Below are 21,982 nucleotides of genomic sequence, written 5' to 3'. Positions count from 1 at the left end.
ACAGTGTTGTGAACAGGGAGAAGAGGGGACAAGGGGCTTTTCATGCAAAGTTTTATTTTGACCCTGATAGCTCAGTTGGTAAAGAATCTGCCGCAATGCAGGAGACCCTGGTTCGATTCCTGGGTCAGGAAGATACCCTGGAGAAGGGAAAGACTACCCACTCCAGTATTTTGGCCTGGAGAATTCCATGAACTGTATAATCCAAGGGGTCACAAAGAGTCAGACACAACTGAGCGACTTTCATTTCACTTCACTTTGATGAGGAGGGAACATGTTCTGAGGGGGGGTGGGCAGAGAAGGAGAGGTATCCAAAAGAGTCAGGAGGGGCTGATGCAGACAAGGACTGGCCTTAGACAAAGGGAGCAAGGGTTTTTCTGCAGCAAAAGTCAGGAGGGAAGGACACAACGTACATGGCCCAGAGCAGTTTTGTCTGGGGAGGTGAGCGGGCTTCTCTGTCCCAGCTCACAGGCTCCATCACTTGGGCCACTCCTCCAGCTAGACCTCCCCACCTGGCTTCTCCCTCCCTCCTGTCATGAGTGAATGGATGGATGCTGAGTTGAGGAGTAGCTGAGGACCCTCCCCTGGGTACCAGCTCCACTGGCTCCCCCTCAGTTTGGGGAGCTGGCACTACTGATTCCTCAGAGATTGCAGACCAGAGGCCAGAGGAGGATTTCAGAGATGATTGTAAAATGATTTCAGAGCTTGGTCTGCAGAACCTGGCCTTGCCGGGCAGGATTCTGGAACTCACCCCTCCCTTTTGATCTAAGCAGCTCAGCTCATGTGTACCTCCCTTCTTTCTGCTTTCTGGTAAGATTTTCTTTGAAGAAAGCCTTCTTGTGGTTTAATTTTTTTTTTTTTTAAACCACAACTGCCTCATTTTTCAGATAAGGCCCCTCTCTTACCTTTCTTGCTCTCAGTTTTCTGTTTAGATATGGGCGTTGAATACTTTCTTAAATTGGGTCATACTTTTTAGCCAAGTTCCAATCTGGGATCAAAAGAATTACATTGAAACACATGTCTCTTGAGAACTGAATTCAGGTCAGTGACCTTAGCAATGGCCAAGAAGCAAGCACACAAGTGGCGGGAAGTGAAGAGGGGTGTGTGTGTATGTAGCCGCTTCTCTTCCCTTCACTTCCTCAAGTGCCTGCAGCTGGTGACCTCCAGCCTGAAAGCCGATCGGCAAAGGAGCCCTGGAGGCCCTGGTCTCCAGTGTTACACATTTGTGTGTCTACAGTTACATGCACCCTTGGAAACCCATCTCTGCCAGGTGTCCTCTGGCCACTGACCATCCCCTCCAGGGTCTGATTGTGTGAGGCAGGAAAGAGAAGAGAGAGAAACAGGGAACACATGTGGGTAGGTTTTGCCTCCCGCACTAACCTTCTCAGCCCATGGCTTCCTGTCTCCCTGTCTCAGTCAGCCGGGGCCGCCATAACAAAACACCACAGGCTCATTGGTTTAGGCAACAGAAACGCATTTCTCACCATTCTGGAGGCTGAAAGTCCACCATCAAGGTGCTGGCGGTTTGCTTTCTCCCGAGGCATCTCTTCTTGGCTTGCAAGCGCCTCTTGCCAGGTCCTCAGGTGGCCTCTGTCCGGGTGTACTCCCCTGAAATGAAGATGCCTCAGGCATAGGCTTATCCTCTCATTTCATCGTGTGTCTCCCGGATCAGGGCTGGGGCAGTTCTCAGTGACGAAGCCCAGACGTGGGCTGGGGACACACGTGCTGCAGAGAGGAGTTTCCATTTCACTCTGGAAGTGCTGAAATCCTCCAAGCCCAGCCGCATGCCGGGAAAAGAGCGTGTCTTTAACAGGACACACCTGAGACTCCCCTGCCCGCTGGAGATTTAGGTTCAGCTTGGCCCAGACTGTGATCCAGTGTTCTCCCTACAGTTTCCCTGCCTCCTTATCGCCAGTTTCTCTCTGACTTTTTAAGTTCCTTGGATTTCTTGTCCCCAGACGAGATACAGGAGTCCCTCCCTTTACCGTCTCCACACACAACACATGCAGACACATACAGCATTTTCACAGGTCACATACTTTCCCAACAATTTCAGGTGGGGACAAGGAGAGAGCTTATCAGTACCGAACCTTCTGCAGTCTCCTCCTGACACCTTTCAGTTCCCACTTTCCCAAAGCCCAGGTTCCCTGCTTGATTTGGCCCCTGAAAAGTGGGGGTTCAGTTTTTATGTGTTGCAAGTACCACTCAGATCCCCTCTTTCAAGACTGAGGCACTCTGCCCAGCCCTGCACCCTGATCTGCATGGAACGTTCCTTGCTGAAGCTCTCATAGGTGTGTCTCTCCCAGGACCTGCCCCCTTGACTCAAGGGAGCTGCCACCCCCAGCAGGGCATCCCAGGCACCTTGACTTCTCAGAGGGGGTGGGATTCAAAGGCTTAGCTCCATCCTCAGTTAGGGATGACTCTGCGGGGCATCCCAGGTCCAGTTCCCTCAGAATAGACTGCTGTCTTTGCTGTAGCTTCTACCTCTGCTCCTTCTGGCCGCCCTCAACCCTCACAGGTGTTTCTCCTGAGAACATTCCCCTACACAGTGCCTGCTCTCAGCCCTCCCCCTCAGAGACCGACTCTGGAAAATCTGACTCGAGACCCCGGGTCTGGCTGCCACAGTGGGCAGCCCCATCATGGTGCTCTGTACCTCTGCAGTTTCCCCAGAGTCCTGGAAAGTCAGACTCTCTCCATTGATTAATCATCATCCCCATTTTATTGACAGAGAAACTTGGGCTCAGAAGGAGGCATGCAGGCCCAGCCTCACCTCCTCTGTTCATTAGTGGCTAAGATAGCCGGAAAAGCACAGCCACTGGGCTATGTGTAACTCCTGGAGGTTTGGTTAGTTGGTTAACTTGTCACCTGGCACTGTGGGAGCCTGATTGTAAAACTAAGCCATATGGTTCTGTCTGTGGGGCAAGAAAAATCTCTCCCTCACCCTTAGTTCCACCCCTTTGTGCTTCCTTGTAGGTCTGCTCCATCAACAATCCCCTTTTCTCTCTGACATTTCCAGTGTACCTTACTCAGAAAACTCCCAACTCTCCCCATCTGATTTGGTTGAGTTCTTCTGGATGACAGGAACTAGAAGCTGTTCCAGATGGTCAGATAGGCTCAGACGATCTCAGAAAATCCAATAAAGCTCCAGTATCTGAGCTTAGGAAGGGTTGACTCCCAGGAGCTTCAGGGAGTGCCCCTCATCTCCCATGGGAGAGGCAGTAATCAAAATGGCTAAACAAGAGGACAGTCTATAGTTTTTATCACGGCTCTACTTTGAGTCTTCTCAGGCACAACTCCTTTGTGTCTTGGGTTCCTAAATGAGGACGATCATAGCACCTGTCTCATAGGGTTGTTATGAGAAATAAATGAGGTGATATTCATGCAAAGACCTACATCATGAGGCACCATAGATTCATTATTGTCATCTCTTACTCATGGCCTCTCCACTTTTCTTGTGGTATCTGTTGTTCTCTGTTCCCCCCTCTCAGCCACTTCCTGTGGGTCCTCAGGAGGCTGCTCCATTCTCCTGTGCTTATTTTCAGCTCAAGGATCCATTCTCAAAGAACATCTCTCATCGGTATCTCTTGGCTCGGGGGCCCTGTGAGAAGGAATGTGATTGTCCCCTGTCACCTTTTTCAGCCCAATCATTCAAGCGCTATGTCATTGGCAACTTTTTCAGCCCAATCATTCAAGCATTACGTCATTAGCAACTTGGGTTGGCCCTTCTCAAGTCAGGTGCCCTCCTTGGTCCAATTACCTGAGGCTGGAGATCGCAGATCCCCTCTCCTCTCAGCAAGCACAGTGGGTGGAGTAGACTCTATAAGGAGGGAGTGTAGGGAGGGCAGAAACCCCCAAGTGCACTTGCTTGCTGCCTCATCCTGCAAAACAGCACACTCCTGATCTCCCCCATCACTATGATTTCTCTCACCACACATGTTGAAAGAGAAATATTTCTTGATGGCTTTGCTTCCTCTTCATCTCCTTTAGCCCTTGATTGCCCCCTCTACTCCCTCATCTGGAAGTACTTCCTCAAAGTCCCTATTTGTCTCCTAGAAACAAAATCCACAGATCTCTCCTTGGTCCTTTTTCTCTTTGAACTCCCTGCATCATTGAGCCTCAGATCATTCATCCTCTGTGAAATCTCCCCTCTTATTTTCCATGCTGCTAATCAGCCTTATGGTCCTCTTGCCTCACTCATCAGCTTGGCCACTTCTGCTACTTTTACAGATACTTGGGTATCTAATCTTCTTAGATTATAAGCTTCCAGAGGTCAGAGACTGTGTCTTGGACAACTTCATATTCCACAAACCTTCCACACAGTAAATGTGTGATTTACATTATGAGTGCTTCATAATAACCCCCAAATCCTAGTGGTTTACAACAGCAAAGGTTTATTTCTTGCTCACATTTCATGACTCCTGCAAGTCAGTTTCAACTCTGCCCAGCTCCACCCAGCTCCAGTCTCCAGATCTCATCTCTTTTGTGGGACTGTGACCAAAGGAATAACAACTTTCTAATTTATCTGGTTCCCACCACAGAGCTTTGGGTTAATCATGAGTACTTGGAATTGGTTTCATAAACTCACTGAAGAATTGTTATGTATCTGGATTGAGAGGGATCTAGCTTCCTGGTAGATTTCTCGGATCTAGAGTGGGCAAAACAAGTTGAACAACCTCTCGCCCACTATTTAGTCTCACTGAGATTTGTTAGTATCTGGGTGTGATTGGTGTTATAGGTGCTCAGTAAGCATTTGTTCAGTGGAAGAGATTCATTGTTCCTTGAACAGACTGGGCCTGATGTCAATTCCTGGCAAGGATAAAGAGAGCCCTAGTGGGAATGCAACTAGTTAATGAATTCCATCACTCTGTCAGGTACATGAACTACCTGTTAGAGGGTATGATTTAAGAACCCAGAAGTGAATGACCCCCTCTTTTAGCACTAGCTGATTCTGATGCATTCGTGATACAAAACTCAGTCCCTAAACTAGCTCTAACAATAAATCCAACTACACCAAAACCCATCATGATTTTTTGCAATTTCACTGAAGATTTTCAGAGGCATGGGAGGAGTTCACGTTGCATGGCAGATAGCATCTTTCTTGTAAATCTCTTTATAGGAAAGCAATCTCTTTCAGATGAGTCTCTTCTCCTAAAGTCTCCTCCTGATCGGCCTGTGGGAAATGGGGTGGACGGGAGCGTGGGAGGCCTGCCTCTTTCTCTGTCCTGCCCCACAACAGTCAGCACCTCCTCCTCCAAGCTCTCTCCTTCTTCAAAAAGGGATTATCACAGCATCTTCTTAAATCCAACTTCTTCCCTCCAGAAACTTTCACATAAGAGCTACCTGGGAGACATTTTCTCCATTTTGTTAGGAACTGTACAAATACATTTTTTGTGAGGTTGGATACAGTTATATAGCCACTCATTAACTGTGAGAAATCTATTTCACGTGCTTGGACTTCATCTTATATATAAGCCTTGGGGAAATGTGACAGTTTGGCTTAGTGGATAAGGGCTTGTACCTGAGTCTGTCCAGGCTCTTCCCTGGGGGCTGCCACTTTCTCCCTGGGTAAAACAAACAAATTACCTTAGATCTTTCAGTTTTAGATTCCAGATCTGTGAAATGGGGAAATAATAGTACTTGCCCCATAGGATGGGGCGTGGTGTGTCATTTAACTCTCCCAACATGTAGAGAGCTTAGCATCATTCCAGGCATATGATCAGTGTTTCCAAAATATTAGCAATTATTTTTATCTTAGCAATAGTTATACCAGCAAAAACAATATATTTCAAGGACATACTCTGTTAAAAACATATGTGGTAGTTTTAAATGTGCCTGCAAGTTTTTGTCCACTCCATCAGGAGAGGCAATCGAATTCTCCTCTTCCAGGATAGGGGTTGGCTTTAGGGCCTTGCTTCTAATGAAACAAACTGGGCAGAAGCAATAACATGAGACTTAGGAGGCTAGGTTAGTAAAGGCAATGCAGTTTCCCCTGGTTCTTTCTAATGTGTGTTGGGACACTTGCTGTTGGAACCCAGACACAATGCTGTGAGGATGCCCAGACCACACAGAGGAGCCATGTGTTCTGGCCAAGGGAGCCAGCTGTGGTCCTGGTTGACAGCCAGCATCAGCCAGCCACTGGACACATGGGCAGGAAGCCCTTATCAGGACTCCTCAGCACCATCTGACTGCAACCAAGACCTCAAACGATAGCCACCTAGCTGAGACTGAGGTAGGCACACCCAGGCGATGTGGCCATGTAGTGGCACATCTTGACCAGAGTCGTTCCTTTCATTCTTCGCTATTTCCCAGCTGTTCTGCAAATGTGAATATCACACAAAAACATATGTGTTATACGTCATCGTCTAAGTGGCCTCATTTTTAGGTGCATTGGCAAGAACACCACCTTTTTGTCCCCTATGATGACAGGATGTAACCCTGGAATGTCCTACCCCCACGTTTCCTGCTATCTTCTATGCAATTATCAGGCATTCAGGGCATTTCTTTGATCTTACAGGGATTTGTAAGATTTCCGCTGGCCACGGAAATTACATGGGACAGACATTGGGATGGACTGGTGACGGTCTCTGGTGTCCATCAAAGTTCATCTTATGTAACTTCCTGCTCAGGTACTGGGAAAATAATTATCTTCTTGCCTTGGGAATTTTGCCTCATATAATCTGTTACAGTAAAAAAAAGAAAGGCAAAATCCATTCCAAGGAAGATAATAGCCTATTGTGAGATAAAAAGGACAATATAAGGACAACATGTACACATTAATTGGATTCTTCCTTGTCACCCCATCTGTTTGATTTAATTCAGTCCAACGAAAAGGACAGGTGTGGAGTGAGAGTGGGGGACCAAAGTTATATGGAGAAAGTGTCTCAACAGGTTGTCTCTTCATTGTCAGGCCCTGAGTAGGTAGAACTGATAAAGGTGAACACTGTAAGCCCTAGAAGGAATCTCCTTCATAGACATGGAGTAGCTAGAACATGCTGATCACTAGCCCTTTTCCATAGAAATCTCAGAATATTAATCTAAAAAGAACTGTATTATTTCCTTATAATCATGAGATCCAGAGAGTGGTGTGACTCACCCAAAGTCACACAAGTAATCAGGAACAGAGCTGAGATCACAGTATAAGCCTTCTGACTCCAACCTCACGGCTCTGAGTTCCAAATATAACCCTTTTAATCTGCTGACCTTAACCTTCCCATTCCCCATGCCTTAACTTTGGAGTAGCCTTAACAGAGAGAAGAGCTGCTACAATGAGAAGCCTGCATGCTGCAGTGAGAGAGTAGCCCCTGCTCTCCACAATTAGAGAAAGCCTGAGCACAGCAGTGAAGACCCAGGACAGTCAAAAATAAATAAACAAAAGAAAAAAAAAATATATATATATAATTTAAAAATTAAAAAAAAAAAGACCTGCTGGTACCCCACTCTTACCATGACTTGGCTTCTGCTTACCTTCTGGGCTTCTTGTCCACCCCTTTCTACTTGGACATCACACTCTAGACTTCCTAGAGTTCCCAGAAAACCATGCTATTCTCTTCCCATTCCCACCCTCCACTCTACCCCTGGCCTTTATACCTCATTCCTTCTCTCTGGAATGTCCTTTACCCCTCCTGGCAATGTCTGAATTCCTACTCTTCCTTAAGTCACTAACTGATTCCCCAGGATTTAAGCCTCCCAGTATCTCTGTAATTCACAACTGGCTGTGGCTCTTGTTAGTGTATTGCAATGATTGCTCACAAGTCTTTCTCACTTACTGGAACAAGAGCCCTGGAGGGAGGGGCCTTTATCTCAGCAACAAGTTGCTCTATAAATATTTACTGAAGGAATGAACAGACAACTCACCTCCCTTGGAAATCTTGGCATTATCTGGAGAAGTGGAAATCTACCATTTCCATTTCCAAAAATGGAAATCTGCTTTATGAGTATCATCATTGTTCATTCGGATTATTCTTTAGGCTTATAAAGTCTCCAGAACTCTAGGTTCAGATTAGAAATCTATTATGAGCCAATATCCCTCTGAGCTGGTCTCCTCATGAGAAAGTTTCTCAGGATAGTAAACTCCAAGATTTCTAGGAAATGTCTATCTTTTTGCCTTAAAATGACCTTAATACATAAGACTAAATACTTTATGACATCGAGGTACTATGTTCTGCTTTTTTTGCAAAACAGCTTCCTAAGTGCGTTCACATGAACTTCATGAAAACCCTCTGGGGTTGGTAGGGTGATATCGGTTTCCCTCAGTATAGATGAGAAAACTCAGGCTGAGAGATAGTAAGGCACTAGCCCAAGGTCACACAACAGAGCTGAGACTAGAACCCAGTTTAGCTTCTTTTGTACAATACTATGACCTTAAGAATGAGCAGCCCAGAACCACAGATCTTGGGTATCTAATGAGAAAGTTCCAGGAGCTTCCTGGGGCTGAGAGTGCATAGAATATACACGCATGTGCACACTCAGGGTGCCTGACCTGGTGTGTGAGTGGGCAGGCCTACCACAGTGTTGGCCTGCCCTCTCACTTCTACCAGAAGTGGTGTCAGCAGTGCTGGGCCTATGGTCTGCCCCTTGCACACTGGGTCAGCATCTCTCCTGAGCAGGTGACCCTGTCTTATGTGCAAAGAGGTGTATTTGATAGACACTTGGTGCCTCAGACAGTAAAGAATCTGCCTGCAATGCAGGAGACTCGAGTTCAATCCCTGAGTCGGGAAGATCCCCTGGAGAAGGGAATGGCATCCCACTCCAGGATTTTTGCCATGGAGAATCCCATGGACAGAGGAACCTGGTAGACTATAGTCCATGGGGTCACAAAGAGTCAGAAATGACTGAGTGACTAACACTCGAATTTATAGAAAGACAATGTTATTCACTTCACATAACCTAATATAAAACACAGCTTCCACATCAGTTATCAGACTTTTAGGAATGCTTCCTTCATTTCTTTTTTTCCCTTTACCTACCATTTAATTAGAATTGAGCACAGAAAGTTGAATAAGGAAAACCAGGTTCTTCCTCAAGGAGCTCCCGTTGACGGTCTGTTCCATCGCTGCCTTTGCTACTGGAGCAACATGCTATGACCTCCCAGCATTTCACCACTTAAGAGTCCTCTCCAAAGTTGAGTGCACACACCCCAAGCATGGGGCAAGATAATCCACTGGGGTGAGAAAGAGGAAAAAGTTAAGAGTTCTATTTCTGTTTGGTTCATCGCAGTCTTCCCTAATTTTTATTTTGGGTGTTTTATAACACATATTAATTCAGTAGTACACATAATACACACAAATATGTATATTTATATATAGTATGTCCTCAATTTTATTTTTATTTTCCTGATAGAAATTTCTGATAATAAAGTTTGGAAACTGCTGCTTTAGAACAAGGAAAGGTATTCTTTGAGGCAGAAGAATTTTTTAAAATTATGTTCTCTGTTCTGAAAGCTGTGAGCTCCTCACAATGGCCATGGCTATACGGCCTGATCTCTTGGCTGATGTGATTGCCTTACGAAGCACAGAAACTCAGGGCACACACTTTCTCCTCCTCCCAGGATGCTTCACTGGCTTCATCATCACCTCGGACATTTGGGAGGAGCTGGAAAGCCAAGAGAAACGTGGGAGTGAGGGAACAGTCTCTCTTCAGCTTTGCTGTCTCTTCCTCAGATGGTGGCTTGTCCAGGAAGAGCTGGTGTATTACTCTACGCCCATCCTTGCAGGCTTTCTTTCCCGGCACTTGTGAATTTTTTGCTCCCCATTCTGTACCAAATAAACCAGAACGGTGAGACTCAGCCTGAAATCACAGGCTCCTGAAATCACATGACCCTAGTTGCTCATGTTAAAACTGGAAGGAAACCACCAATGCAGATAATCCCTATTTGATTGGAAAAGGGGGACAGAGCCTGTGACAGACCTCAGAAGACTTCCTAAGAATATCTTCCCTGACCATGAAAGCTTTTTAAGATTAACTTGGCAGGCATAGCTATGTTCTGGTAGGATTCCATCTCAGTCTAGGGACCAAAGCCTTGGGCGACGAGTCATCTTGGCCCTGTTCTCCATAAACGGTATTCTTTGGTGGCCTAGGGAGCTGAAGTTGAAGCTGTCTCTGGCAACTGAGTGTTCAGTTGAGCCCATTCCCTTCCTTCATCAGTGTCTGACAAGCTCTGTCCCCTGTTTTAGCAAGATGTGCCTCAGGTTTCGCAGTCTGAAAAGTGTTTTTTCAGACTGTCATACACATACTTCAATAGTGTATGACAAAAACCACTACAATATTGTAAAGTAATTAGCCTCCAACTAATAAAGATAAAGGAAAAAAAAAAAAGCAAAAAAAAAAAGTGTACCTAACCTTTTTTGTCTATGTACAAAAAAGGCTAGGTACAGTATTCAGACATGAATTTCCAATTAAAAAACAAATAGTAATCCTTAATAGCACTAAAAAATACTACCAGATTATTAGTTCTTTCCTCTTTGAATGTTTATTTTTGGCTGCACTGGTCTTCACTGCTACGAGAGGGCTTTCTCTGTTTGCAGTGAGTGGAGGCTACTCTAGTTGCAGTGCACAGGCTTCTTGTTGTGGTGGCCTCTTTTGTTGCATAGCATGGGCTTCATGGCACGCAGGCGTCAGTGGTTGTGGTGCATAGGCTTCAATATTTGTGGCTCGTCGGCTCCAGAGTGCAGGCTCAATAGTGGCACTTGGGCTGAGTTGTCCTGCGGCATGTGGGATCTTCCTGGACCAGGGATCGAACCAGTGTTCCTTGCCCTGCAAGGTGAATTCTTAACCACTGGACCACCAGGGAAGCCCTCTTTTAAAAGCATGCTTCAATGTGTTTTCTGTTTTCATTTTCATGCATGTCTGAGAACAGTTCAGCCCAGTATAGTTATGAACATCTTCTTCCCACCCTCTATATTCTCAGATCATTTGGGAACTTCCTGACACTTGCTTGGTTCAAAGGTTTACCCCTCTCAGGAGCACCTGTGTTGAAGTCAGGGAAGAGAAATAAATGGTTCAATGTGAACAGCAGGACTCTCTTAAGTGATTATCCCACAGAAGACTGGTTCTTTCTTCAAGATAAGTGAAGACTTTCTCATTCCCATCTATGGATGAAGGAACTGAGTGAGGCTCCACTTGTATTACTAACAGTAATAACAATACAGTAGCTTGACTTGCATAGCATTGACTCCAAGTCTACACTTAGCAAGTCTGCTAAGTGTTTCATGTAGATTAATCTGTTCAACTCTCAAAGTTCTGGTTCTATTATCCCCACTTTCAGATGATGACACAAAAGCACTTAGAGGTAATTTGCCTGAGATCACACAGCCACTGAATGACTGGACTCACCCTAGGAATTTGGCCCCAGAATATTTTCAGGGATTTGTCCTAACACCAAATTTCAGGCTCCCCCCTACCCTACCCCTGCCATCCCACCCAAAGTCAAATATACTTTCCCCTGGAGCAACCCACTCCAGTATTCTTGCCTGGAGGATCCCCAGGGACAGAGAAGCCTGGCAGTGGACAGTCCACAGAGTTGCAAAGAGTCAGGCACAACTTGAGTGATTAAACACACACACTTGTAGTAAAGCTCTGCATTCCCTGACTTGACTGATTATAAATTGTTCAAACTTTTCACATCTTGATTTACTTTTTTAAAGAGCCAGTTCTAACTTCACTCTGAGGTTGAAGGTTGGAAGTTCTGTTTCTGTTCTGTTTACCACAGCCAGTGCACTTGGAGATATTATCTTCCAGACTAGTTTCTTGGGATATCATTTTGCTGGTCCACTTCTGAATGTGTTACAGGCGAAAGAATTCATCTAAGAAACACCCCAGCGAGCAGATTCAGAAACTGGGCTGGACAGGAAGAACGAGAAAAGGCCTCCGTGTCACAGTTTGCCCTGGACAGGGAAATCACTCTACCTTTAAAGGCTTCCTGGGGAGAGAGCAACTCTACACACAACTCCTCCTTGGGTTGGACAACCCCTTTCCCTGGCAGCAAGTTCCCTTTTCTATTCTAAACCTTTTAAACTACAACTTAAAAGTAAACTTCCTAGAGAAGGGAATGGTAACACACCCCAGGATTCTTCCCTGGAGAATCGCATGGACAGAGGAGCCTGGTGGGGTACACAGTCCACGGGGCTGCAGAGAGTTGGACCTGACTGAGTGACTAAGCATGCACACACAGATGCCTGCTATGTGACAGACATTTGAGAGTTGACCTGCATTATCTCATTGTATCCCTCATCAAACCCATGAGGGAAGTGCTGTTATTATCCTTTTTTAGATGAGAAAGCTAAGCACGGATAAAGTAACTTTCCCAAAGTCAAAAAACTAGTTAGTGGCACAGCCTAGGTATGAATGCAGATGAACCCTCGCCAAGGACCAGTTTGGAAACTTTATAATGGGCTGCCTGCCCACTGAGGCTCCATTTCCTATGCACAGGACACTGGGCAGAGAGAAGGGCTATGCGCCAGCATCTGGATCATAGGGTTAGATGCCTGTTATTGCATTGCTTCTGTCATTTTTTTTTTTTTAAGCAGATAATTAGCTTTAAAAAGCTCTCAAGTTCAATGATCATTGAATGTAGGAGGTGACTAATTGTGACTGGGGCTACTTTGAAGGGCATGTACATAATCACGGACTGGAATGGATGATGAAAGGCCACTGTGGTCTCCCCTGCTGTGAGGCAGAGGTCCTTGTAGCCAGATGGCCTTGTTCTGGGCCTGACTCCCTGCGGTTCTGCTTTCCTGTGTTTTCATAACCCTTGGTGCTCACCTGGTACTTCCGACAACTCACACAATCCTCTGCAGCTTCCTGTTTTCCAGTGAGATGTGTAGGATGAAGCATCACCCCGAGGACCTAGATCTGATGTACACTTACCTGTGCATTCTGAGAAGCAGGCCTTGCTTTCTAACAATCTAACAAAATGCTGTGGGACTTCAAACTTTCCCAACCTCTGATCATCCCAGTAGAAACATCATTGCTCTTCTAATACAGAATTAATTTGTGTGAAGACACTGGGAATCATGTTGTTAGAAGTAACTGTAAGTGTGCTGAGTCGTATTTCTTCATGACTATTAAAGTGAATTTACACAAATATAGTTATATACATACCTCGACTGGGATGGAACTTGTTCAACAAATGTAATATGAAGAATTATGATGGGCCCCGATCTTTTAGAAATTTTGCTTTTAAAAAATGCTGCACCTGGAATATAGCCAATATTTTATAACAACTTTAAATGGATATACTCTATGAAAGTCTTGAATCACTAATCGCTACATGGTACTCCTGAAACTAATATAATATTGTAATCAGCTAGATCTCAGAATAAAAAATGCTATACTTGATGTTGTCCCCTTCCATGTTCCTGCTCTTCACCCTGCAGTCAGAATAATCTTTCTGAAACACTAACCTGGTCACGTCATGCCTGTCCTTAAACCCTACAATTGTCTCCATTACTGTCATGTGACAGTGTGGTCTATTTTTAAAAATTAACTAATTACTGGCCATGCAGTGTGGCTTGTGGGATTTTGCAGCTTGTGGGATTTAGTTCCCTGGCTAGGAATTGAACCCAGGGCTTTGGCAGTGAGAGCAAGGAATCCTAACCACTGGCTCACCAGGGAATTCCTGATAGTGCAGTCTGACCTGCCTAAACCCTCTTCCCCCGCATCCTGTTCTTTGCCCAACCTCTCTCATTTCCCCTCACATTCTACTCTTTAGCTGATCTTCTCTCCTGCTTCCTCTAACCTCCAAGTCTCACACAAGCCCTTCTCTCTGCCCATAACAAGCTCTCCTTAACCCTCCCTCAGAACACACACTTCTCCTCTGCCTAATTCCAATTCAGCTTTCCCTGACCCTCCGTCAAGACTCCATCCCCATTAAGCTAGGCTAGGGGCCTGCAATGCACTTCCCTATCCCAGGCCTTTTTCATACTTACATGTTTAAGTGGTCTCCTCCTTAGGCAGCTCTGTGAGGGCAGAAAATGGGTCTGTCTTATTCATATTGCTGCATATTGGGTGTGGCATAGAGTGGGACTCAACAAATATTTACTGAATGAATAAATGTATCAGTGACATCTCCAAGATCTATCGAAATGCTTCTGTCAGAACTTCAAAGAGGATCACACAAAAACTGCTAATACGTGAATCAGGCTGCTGTAGAGAGGGTTTAAACTAGGTCCTTATGTACATGGGCTTCCCTGGTAGCTCAGCTGGTAAAGAATCTGCCTGCAGTGCAGGAGATCTGAGTTCAGTGCCTGGTTGGGGAAGATCCCCTGGAGAAGGAAATGGCAAACCACTCTAGTATCTCTGCCTGGAAAATCCCATGAACAGAGGAGCCTAGCAGGCTGCAGTCCATGGGGTTGCAAAGAGTTGGGCACGACTGAGGAGGTAACACTTCACTTCAGATACATATATTCATACACATCCCCTTAGCCATAGTCATCATTTTGACTCAGAGGAGACAGCTATGCTGTCAGCAGGAAGCCTTCCACCAAAGTGGGCCATCACTCTTCCTGAAAACCCTGAACCAAACTATTTAGGTAATTCTAAGCCCTATCTGGGAGTTCTCAAAACGGGTTATCCTGGGTCAATCTGATAATCAAAAGTGTCAAACATGTTCAAAATAAAACTGAAGCTAATATAACACTTCCTTTAACCATGGACTGAGAAACACTTCTTTGGCATGGGTTTTGTTTTGGATTTTGATCCTGGAATCAGTTTCCTGTTGATTATAGCACGCAAAACATGCCCATATTTTACACAGACATATGTTCCATAACTGATTCCATTAATGCTGTGGTTTTCAAATCTCACTTTGTCTCTCACCCCCACTCCTACCCCCAGAGATATTTGGCAAGGGCTGCAGTCATCACTGTTTGTCACAATTTGGAAGGGACACTCCTAGCATCTGGTGGGGAGAGGTAAGGGAGGCTGCTAAACATCCTAGGATGCACAGGTGCTCACACAACAAAGAATGAGCTCACCCACAATGTCAACAGTGCTGGTGCCGAGGAACCCCGAGTCGAAGTGATATTCTGTAGACACCTTGGCGCACAAGAACTAGGCCCTCTTTGTCTATGTGGGGCTTGTCATGAAGTATGGAAACAAAGCAGAAAAGAATAAGTTAAAAAGCAGTAAGAAAGCTGTGGATCTTCCCCTGCCTGTGATTTAGAGATTAAGATGCCCAGCTTGTTTCTAAAGTAGAATTATTCAGTTTGGGGAGGTTTCCTAGGTAGATCCCAATCCTGAATCAATGAATCTCCTATGGAAATCTCATAAAACAAGGCATTTAGTGTGCAATTGAACAGACTCTTGAGTGTGAAAAGGAGTTTTGGTGAATTCAAAACCATATTTGTTTTTTATACTGAAAATGTTCAGGTCATTTTCTTTTTCTAATAGGATAACCATTTGGACAAAAATATCCATATGATATGCAGGTGAAATGTAAATTGCTACTCTTCTGCACAGACAGTCCAGTATATTTATACTTAATCCATAAAGGCATGATGTTACAAAACACATTTGTATATTGTGAAGCCAACTGGCATCAAATTTTCCAATTTATAGACAACTTTGTATTTACATAACAAATTATTAAATCAACCATTTTTCCGGCTTATAAAAGGTCACTGAGGTACACACACAGTGTGTATAAAAGCAGATAAGGCTGATAATACATATTTACAGTAGATACAAATTAATCTTTCATATTTGAAGATAATGCTTTTTATATATTTTTTTCTACATCAGACTCCCCACTGTTAGCAGGTTTTCCCATGCTTGAGTTGTTTATTGCTTTTTGGCTCACTGATTTAATATTCACTTCTGGGTTGTTTACACATATGAATTACTAATATTCTTATCTCTTTGGCTAATGCAAATGTGATAGAATGAATGAAAGAAAAAGATAAATGATAATTCAACATTACAGTTCTGGTTGGTTGATAGTATTTGTTCATGGTCCCCAAATGAGTTGAGTAATGCACCACTCATTTTATATATGACAATGAGAAGTTTTGAGTCTTGCATTACACCATTTGGGCAAAAATGGGCAAAGTAAACAAGATATCAGAGTTTTGGTAAGGTCTAAAATCTTGGCTTTCTTTTCAGAAAGAGTAATGTCATCAGCATGTTAAGCATCTTAGACTTAAAAATCTCAATGCAAAACCACTTGTGATTTACAAGGGAACTTTGCAAACTGAATGGAAGATTTCCAAAGTTAACTACAATATGTTATCATGGTCTGAAACGAAAAAGAATCATCTCATGGGGTAAGTCAGCTGAGAATCTTCATAAACGTTACAGAAAGCAGAAAAACCACTCTCCACTCATCTCAAAATTCTGCAGTTAGGTTCAAAAAAGAAGCTTGTGTTTACTTAAAAAACAGACACAGCAAATAACTCAAAGTTGGGGTTCAGATAAAAGACTAAAAGTGGCCCATGATGTCACAAGGGATGAATATTCTTCTCAAAGAATTTACATGCACAATAGGACTGAAAAATACAAACCAAAAATGTTCCTTTAAATAAACAGAAACCCTGACTGTTTTTAATACTACAAACAAGACAAATTAAACAAGAGCTGCTCAGTTAGATTTCACTCATTTGAAATAATCTTAAAAACCACTTAAAGGTATAGTTTATTCTTCTTGTGCATCCTAAGACTGTTAAAGGGCACAAAATAAAATTAGTTTTCCTTTTCGAAGAGGGGCTATATGTTTTTTAAATGAGCAAAAATTTTTCATTCTGTTTCCATTCTCCGATTTGTTGAAAAAATTTTATTCTGGGGAATAAAAAAATGTAATAATGTAGAGGGCTAGCCTTCATTTTTTAAAAATGAATAGGCTTTAATACAAAGAGAAAGAAATGGCTCTATGGGCAAAATTCAAGTATGAGTGACCAAATTTTTAATTGTAAAGTAGGTGCAACATTTAAAAAGAAATGTTACAGCACTGCATGACTTGTAATGCTAACAATATTTACATTAACTGCTTACATGAAACCATAGAACTACAGAAGAGAGAGAGAGAGAAAAAAAAAAAAAAACCATGTGGACTGAAACAATACCTAGAACTCACAACCAGTGGTAAGCAACCAGTGAAATCATGGGCACAGACATACTTTACATGGTCTACTGATGTAAAGTATACATGGGAGGGGGAAAGCACAAACCTAATTAGCTCAAAAATACCCAAAAGAAGGCTTGGTAGACACAAAGTTAGTCTGAAGAGAAAAAACTTCCACATGTCAACACACACGAACATCCACATATACATAGACATATCCAACACACACACACACACATATGCTGTGAATCTGTAAATAAAAACACCTGTGTAGACAAACTAAGAAAAAAGCAGGTTGGTGCAAAAAAAAAGAGAGACATTAATGGTTTAAACATACCAAACATATCAACTTATAACAAAAATATGTTAACTAAAGTACACAGAAGATGACTTCAGGGGACTGTGGGAAAGACCAGGCAGGCAATCCCACTATTACATCAAAGACAACTCAACCTACCCCTAGAAGGAAGGGTTCCTGCCTCCGGGCGGTGAAGCCCAGTGTAGCCAGTTGCATTCTGTCAGGCTTGGGAGGTAGGAGTGAGGGTGGAAATGGAAAGGACAGAGAGACACAGGAGACCTGGGGAAGAACTAAGAGCTACTGATATCAAAAGTGAGCCCCGTGGAGTGCTCTGTGCTGTGGCCCCGAGAAATCAAATGGAGGAATGACCTTGGTCTCCTTTTTCCTGAGTGACTGGAACTCTGCTACATCACGGGATGAAGGAGTTGCAGGGGTGGACGAGAGAAGAGGAGAGGGAGGTGGTGGACATCAGGGGTTCAGAGTCTGCCACTGGAGGGCCTCCCAGTGGCTGGAGCCCCAAGCTGGGGGAAGAGGCAGTCCTCTCCAGGGGGTTAAGGGTTTGGAGTTGGGGCTGGTGATTCTACACCAGAGCAAAAGGATAAGGAATCCCTTCCTTTGACAATCCGTCAATAGAATCCAACCCAATCAATTTCAGGCGGGGATGCGGGGGGGGGGAGGGGGGGGGTGGGCTGAAACTTGGCTCCATCGCCTGGGAGATAGGGTTACACCGCCACCACAAAAAAAAAAAAAAAAAAAAGAAGAAGAAAATGTGAAAAAAAAGACGGAAAATTATGTTGTGCTACATTTCTTATTAATACCCTTGTACTTTACAATGGCTCACAGTTTTAGGTTTTGTATAATTGCAATGTAGTATTTTCTCTCTACATTTGTTTCACATTTTTTTACTTACTTAATATAATATAAATAATTTGGTTAATAGATTCAACCTGCACATTTCAGCCACATTAATATATATAAGAATCTGTTAATGGTATAAATAATTCTTTAAATAAAATAAATCTGATATGTTACATAATACTGATAAAAAATTACCATTGCTAATAATTTTGTAAGCCACCTTAACTTCTGGTATAAGTAATACTGATGAATGGATATGAAACTTGGTTTGATTATTTGCATTTATTTTTGCTACTACAGAAAAACTGAATTATAATCAACCTTACCTCTGATAAATGTTTCAAAATGGGGGTTTGCCTCCAGGTATGGAAACAGAAAGTGTTATCTTGTCAGGTACTGTTTGCAAAAAAACCTCAACTCTGAGCATCAATGGTGGTGCAGCGTAAGTTTTCTAGTTCAACAGGTGGCTATCAAATGTTAACTACAGAAATGACTGAGTAAAATATCCCATCTAAGATTTTTTTATAAAACCTATTCTACTTTAAAACTTAGGTAAAAAAAATATGCAACAAATGGTTGCAGTTTCTGAATTCTTAATTTAGATCTGTGAGCCCTCGTCCCTTTAGAAATCTGCAAGGTTTCAATTTCCTAGACACCCAAAATCAAGTCCAGTGCTTCCAGGCAAGGTTCATTCCAAACAGACAATATAAATGGACACTCGGTGGTGTGCAGTGTATGTCATAATTCAGGTAATACATCATCATGCCTTTTCTCTGCTGTTAAATACAAAAACAGCATCTTTTACATTATCATAGAAAAGCATTTAGGTTGTATTTTTATTTATCACTTTACACTTGTAGTCTCTGGTATGTGTACTCCATAGAAACCAAAGAATTTTGTACACTATTTCTTTGTACAATAAAAGATAAAGTGTGCATTAGGTACGCTTGTACATGACAATATTGTACAATATTTACATTTCTGATGTCACCATGAAATTCTGTATTTTCTATATACAACATTGAAAATTCTTCAGAAACATTTGGACTATTTCTTATAATCACAATTTTAGTATTATAGAAAAAGAGTTTCTCAGTAATCTCTTGACCATTTACCACTCGCATCATTCGGGGATTCTGATTGGTTTTCCAGCATTCTTTATCCTTCCTGATCAAAAAATATTGTATCACTGTTTCTTTTAGCACCCTATGGTGGTGGTAACTATCTGCCATAGAATAAATATTGATATAACAGTGGCTATATCAATACTTATCTACAGACATATCTGTGCACATTCCTTTAATAAACACTGCGCATTGGTGGAGTAGTCCCTGTTATCTGGAGATCTTCCTCCTCTTGGGTTTGGGGGGTCTCATCTGTCTGTCTCCCTGTGGGATTTGGTGAACCTGGAAATAAAGAGGTAGGGAAAAAACAACAACAACAGAGATTGAAATCACAAACACCATAGGATTTCTGACAAACAGGGTAGGCAGCAGACTCTGGCTTTCATTTTCAATCACAGCTATCTTGAGGCATTTAACATTTCTACAAGACTCAGATCTCAGTGTGCCTACAGTCATTACAGAGGATGAGGAATCTTGGAAACTGACAAGCAGAGCAACACTCCGTGGATCTCCCAACCAGTGGAATACAAAAGAGGAACTGGAAAAAATCAAAGTGGGAGAGGAGATGTGCAGTTGCTACCCCTGCTCTCCACTGAAGACGAAAATAAGACCTTTCCCATCAGAGATCCCTGGATCACTAACTTCACTGGAGTTCTGGAAAAGTGGATAAATATATACTAAACATTTTCTTCTTCATTTCATCACTGTACTTATTTCATAACTACGAAGAAGGGTCAAAGATGATAAGAACATGCACACAGCTCAGCCCAAGGAAGTTTACTTATGAGAAGAATAAGGATGGAGAACAGAATACCCGTACCATCTGTTGGCAAATCTAAACTTGTGTAGTCTGGGAAAAGCAATGCATACAACTTATCTTTATATACTAACAGGGAAGCTAGTAGCATTTAAGGCTGTGCATCAGATTGAACAGAGGTGGATGAATAGCAGAACTTGATTCCCAGGTATCAGATAGCAGGTCTGGTTTTAGGGGCAGAGGACAGGTGCTAGGAAGGTGGGTCAGGTGTCCCACATTGTATTGAGGCTGTTGTGGTACTAATAGGAGGGGACAAGGTCAAGATCCAGGAGAGGCAGGATGCGCCCAAGGCAGTGGTATAGTACACACTTAATAACCAGCTCCCCGTGGAGAAATATAAGTCCATTGTAGTGTATGCCAATCTCTGTGGTATAAATGTTTTTACCATGGCCAATTTCAAGCTACCAATTGATATCATAGAGCTCAGGCTTAGAAGAGATGGGCAAAATCAAGTCTGAAGATCCATTACAAGTTGGCTCAATTGCATGTTGTAAAGATAACGTAACAGCAAAGACCATTGCTATTCAGAATCAAATAAAGAAAACTATTTTTTACAGATTTTTTTTAATGTGGACCATTTTAAAAGTATTTATTGAATTTGTTACAATATTGCTTTTGTTTTATGTTTTCATTCTTTGGCTGTGATGTATGTGGGATCTTCACTCCCTGACAAATGATCACACCCACACCCACCTCCATTGGAAGGCAAAGTCTTAACTACCGGACTGGCAGGGAAATCCCCAGAAAACTTTTTAAAGTATTACATTTAAAAAATAACACCAATGAGTTTGTCAGAGTGCCTCATCCTCCTAAATGCTCCACATGCGTTCTTTAAAACCACTAGTCTCTGATAAAGAGTCCATTGAAACCTTTTTAAAATTGAGGAAAGAAGCTTTTATTCAAAGCTGCAAATTAGTAACCTGTGAACCAAATGCAGCCTAGAAAGGGACTGTGTTTAGCCCTATGGTGTTTTAATATTTTAAAAATAGCTGACAACACTAAAGAATGAGAATTTTTACTTTCAGACTTGCAGTGTCTCATGAAAAACTGGGAAGATCTTGCAACATTGGCACAGTTCCCCACATGGCTCAAGCTTGTTGCAGCATGGAAGCAGAAGCTCCTTCTAAAGAGAACACAGCCCCCAGGTTGCCATGGTCCCCATCACTCCTGACTGCTTGCTGGCCACAAAGGCCAAAGATCTTGAGAGAGAGATTAAGGGGATGCCTACCAAACACATTTCTCTTCTTCCTGAGTAGGCATGGTGTACAGTACTTTTACCAGTCCCCTTGAATTAAGAAGGCCACATGACTGGGTCAAACCAGTGGAAAGTCAACAGAACAGATGAACTTCCCAGTCTGGCCTATAACACCTTATCCTGCCATCCTCTGGGTACACGGTCTTCTCTCTTGCTGCTGGGCTGGATGCTAAGGATGTGACGGAGCACTCTGAGGCCCTAGGGAATGGGGGACACTAGATAAGGACAGAACCTGAGCCCCCGAATGACTGTGTGAAGCAAGACTTCCTCAACCAGAATGAGACTCAAGTGAGGAACAGCCTTTTTTTTTTTTTCTGTCTTGTTCATTTTTTTTAAATTTATTATTTTTTTTAAATATTATTTTATTAGTTGGAGGCCAATCACTTCACAACATTTCAGTGGGTATTGTCATACATTGACATGAATCAGCCATATAGTTACACGTATTCCCCATCCCGATCCCCCCTCCCACCTCCCTCTCCACCCGACTCCTCAGGAACAGTCTTTTTAAGGCATTAAGCCTCTAAGAGTGAGAGTTGGTACGTAGCCTACCTTGACCAGGGCATCTTGGTTGGCATTT

At 43.1% G+C, this 21,982-nt stretch overlaps 1 protein-coding gene across 11 annotated transcripts in view; it reads right to left on the bottom strand.

Annotated features, from left to right (window-relative positions):
• Positions 1 to 18,175: 18,175 nt before the first annotated feature.
• The window catches only part of MBD5 (methyl-CpG binding domain protein 5), a 447,078-nt gene continuing 443,271 nt past the window's right edge, over positions 18,176 to 21,982 (bottom strand). For 8 of the 11 annotated variants that reach the window (XM_065931498.1, XM_065931500.1, XM_065931502.1 and 5 more), the window contains one exon: positions 18,177 to 19,612. In XM_065931498.1, coding sequence (XP_065787570.1) covers positions 19,541 to 19,612 — 72 coding nt within the window. In that variant the 3' untranslated portion in view covers positions 18,177 to 19,540. Of the gene's footprint in view, positions 19,613 to 21,982 lie in introns of all 11 variants that reach the window. The other 3 variants (XR_010662489.1, XM_065931504.1, XM_065931505.1) reach the window with 2 other exon arrangements.

Source organism: Muntiacus reevesi, chromosome 3 (assembly GCF_963930625.1).
Source record: "Muntiacus reevesi chromosome 3, mMunRee1.1, whole genome shotgun sequence".
Classification (NCBI taxonomy): domain Eukaryota; kingdom Metazoa; phylum Chordata; class Mammalia; order Artiodactyla; family Cervidae; genus Muntiacus; species Muntiacus reevesi.
The sequence above is the reverse complement of the archived record's forward strand: the minus strand, read 5'-3'. Positions and strand labels throughout refer to the sequence as shown.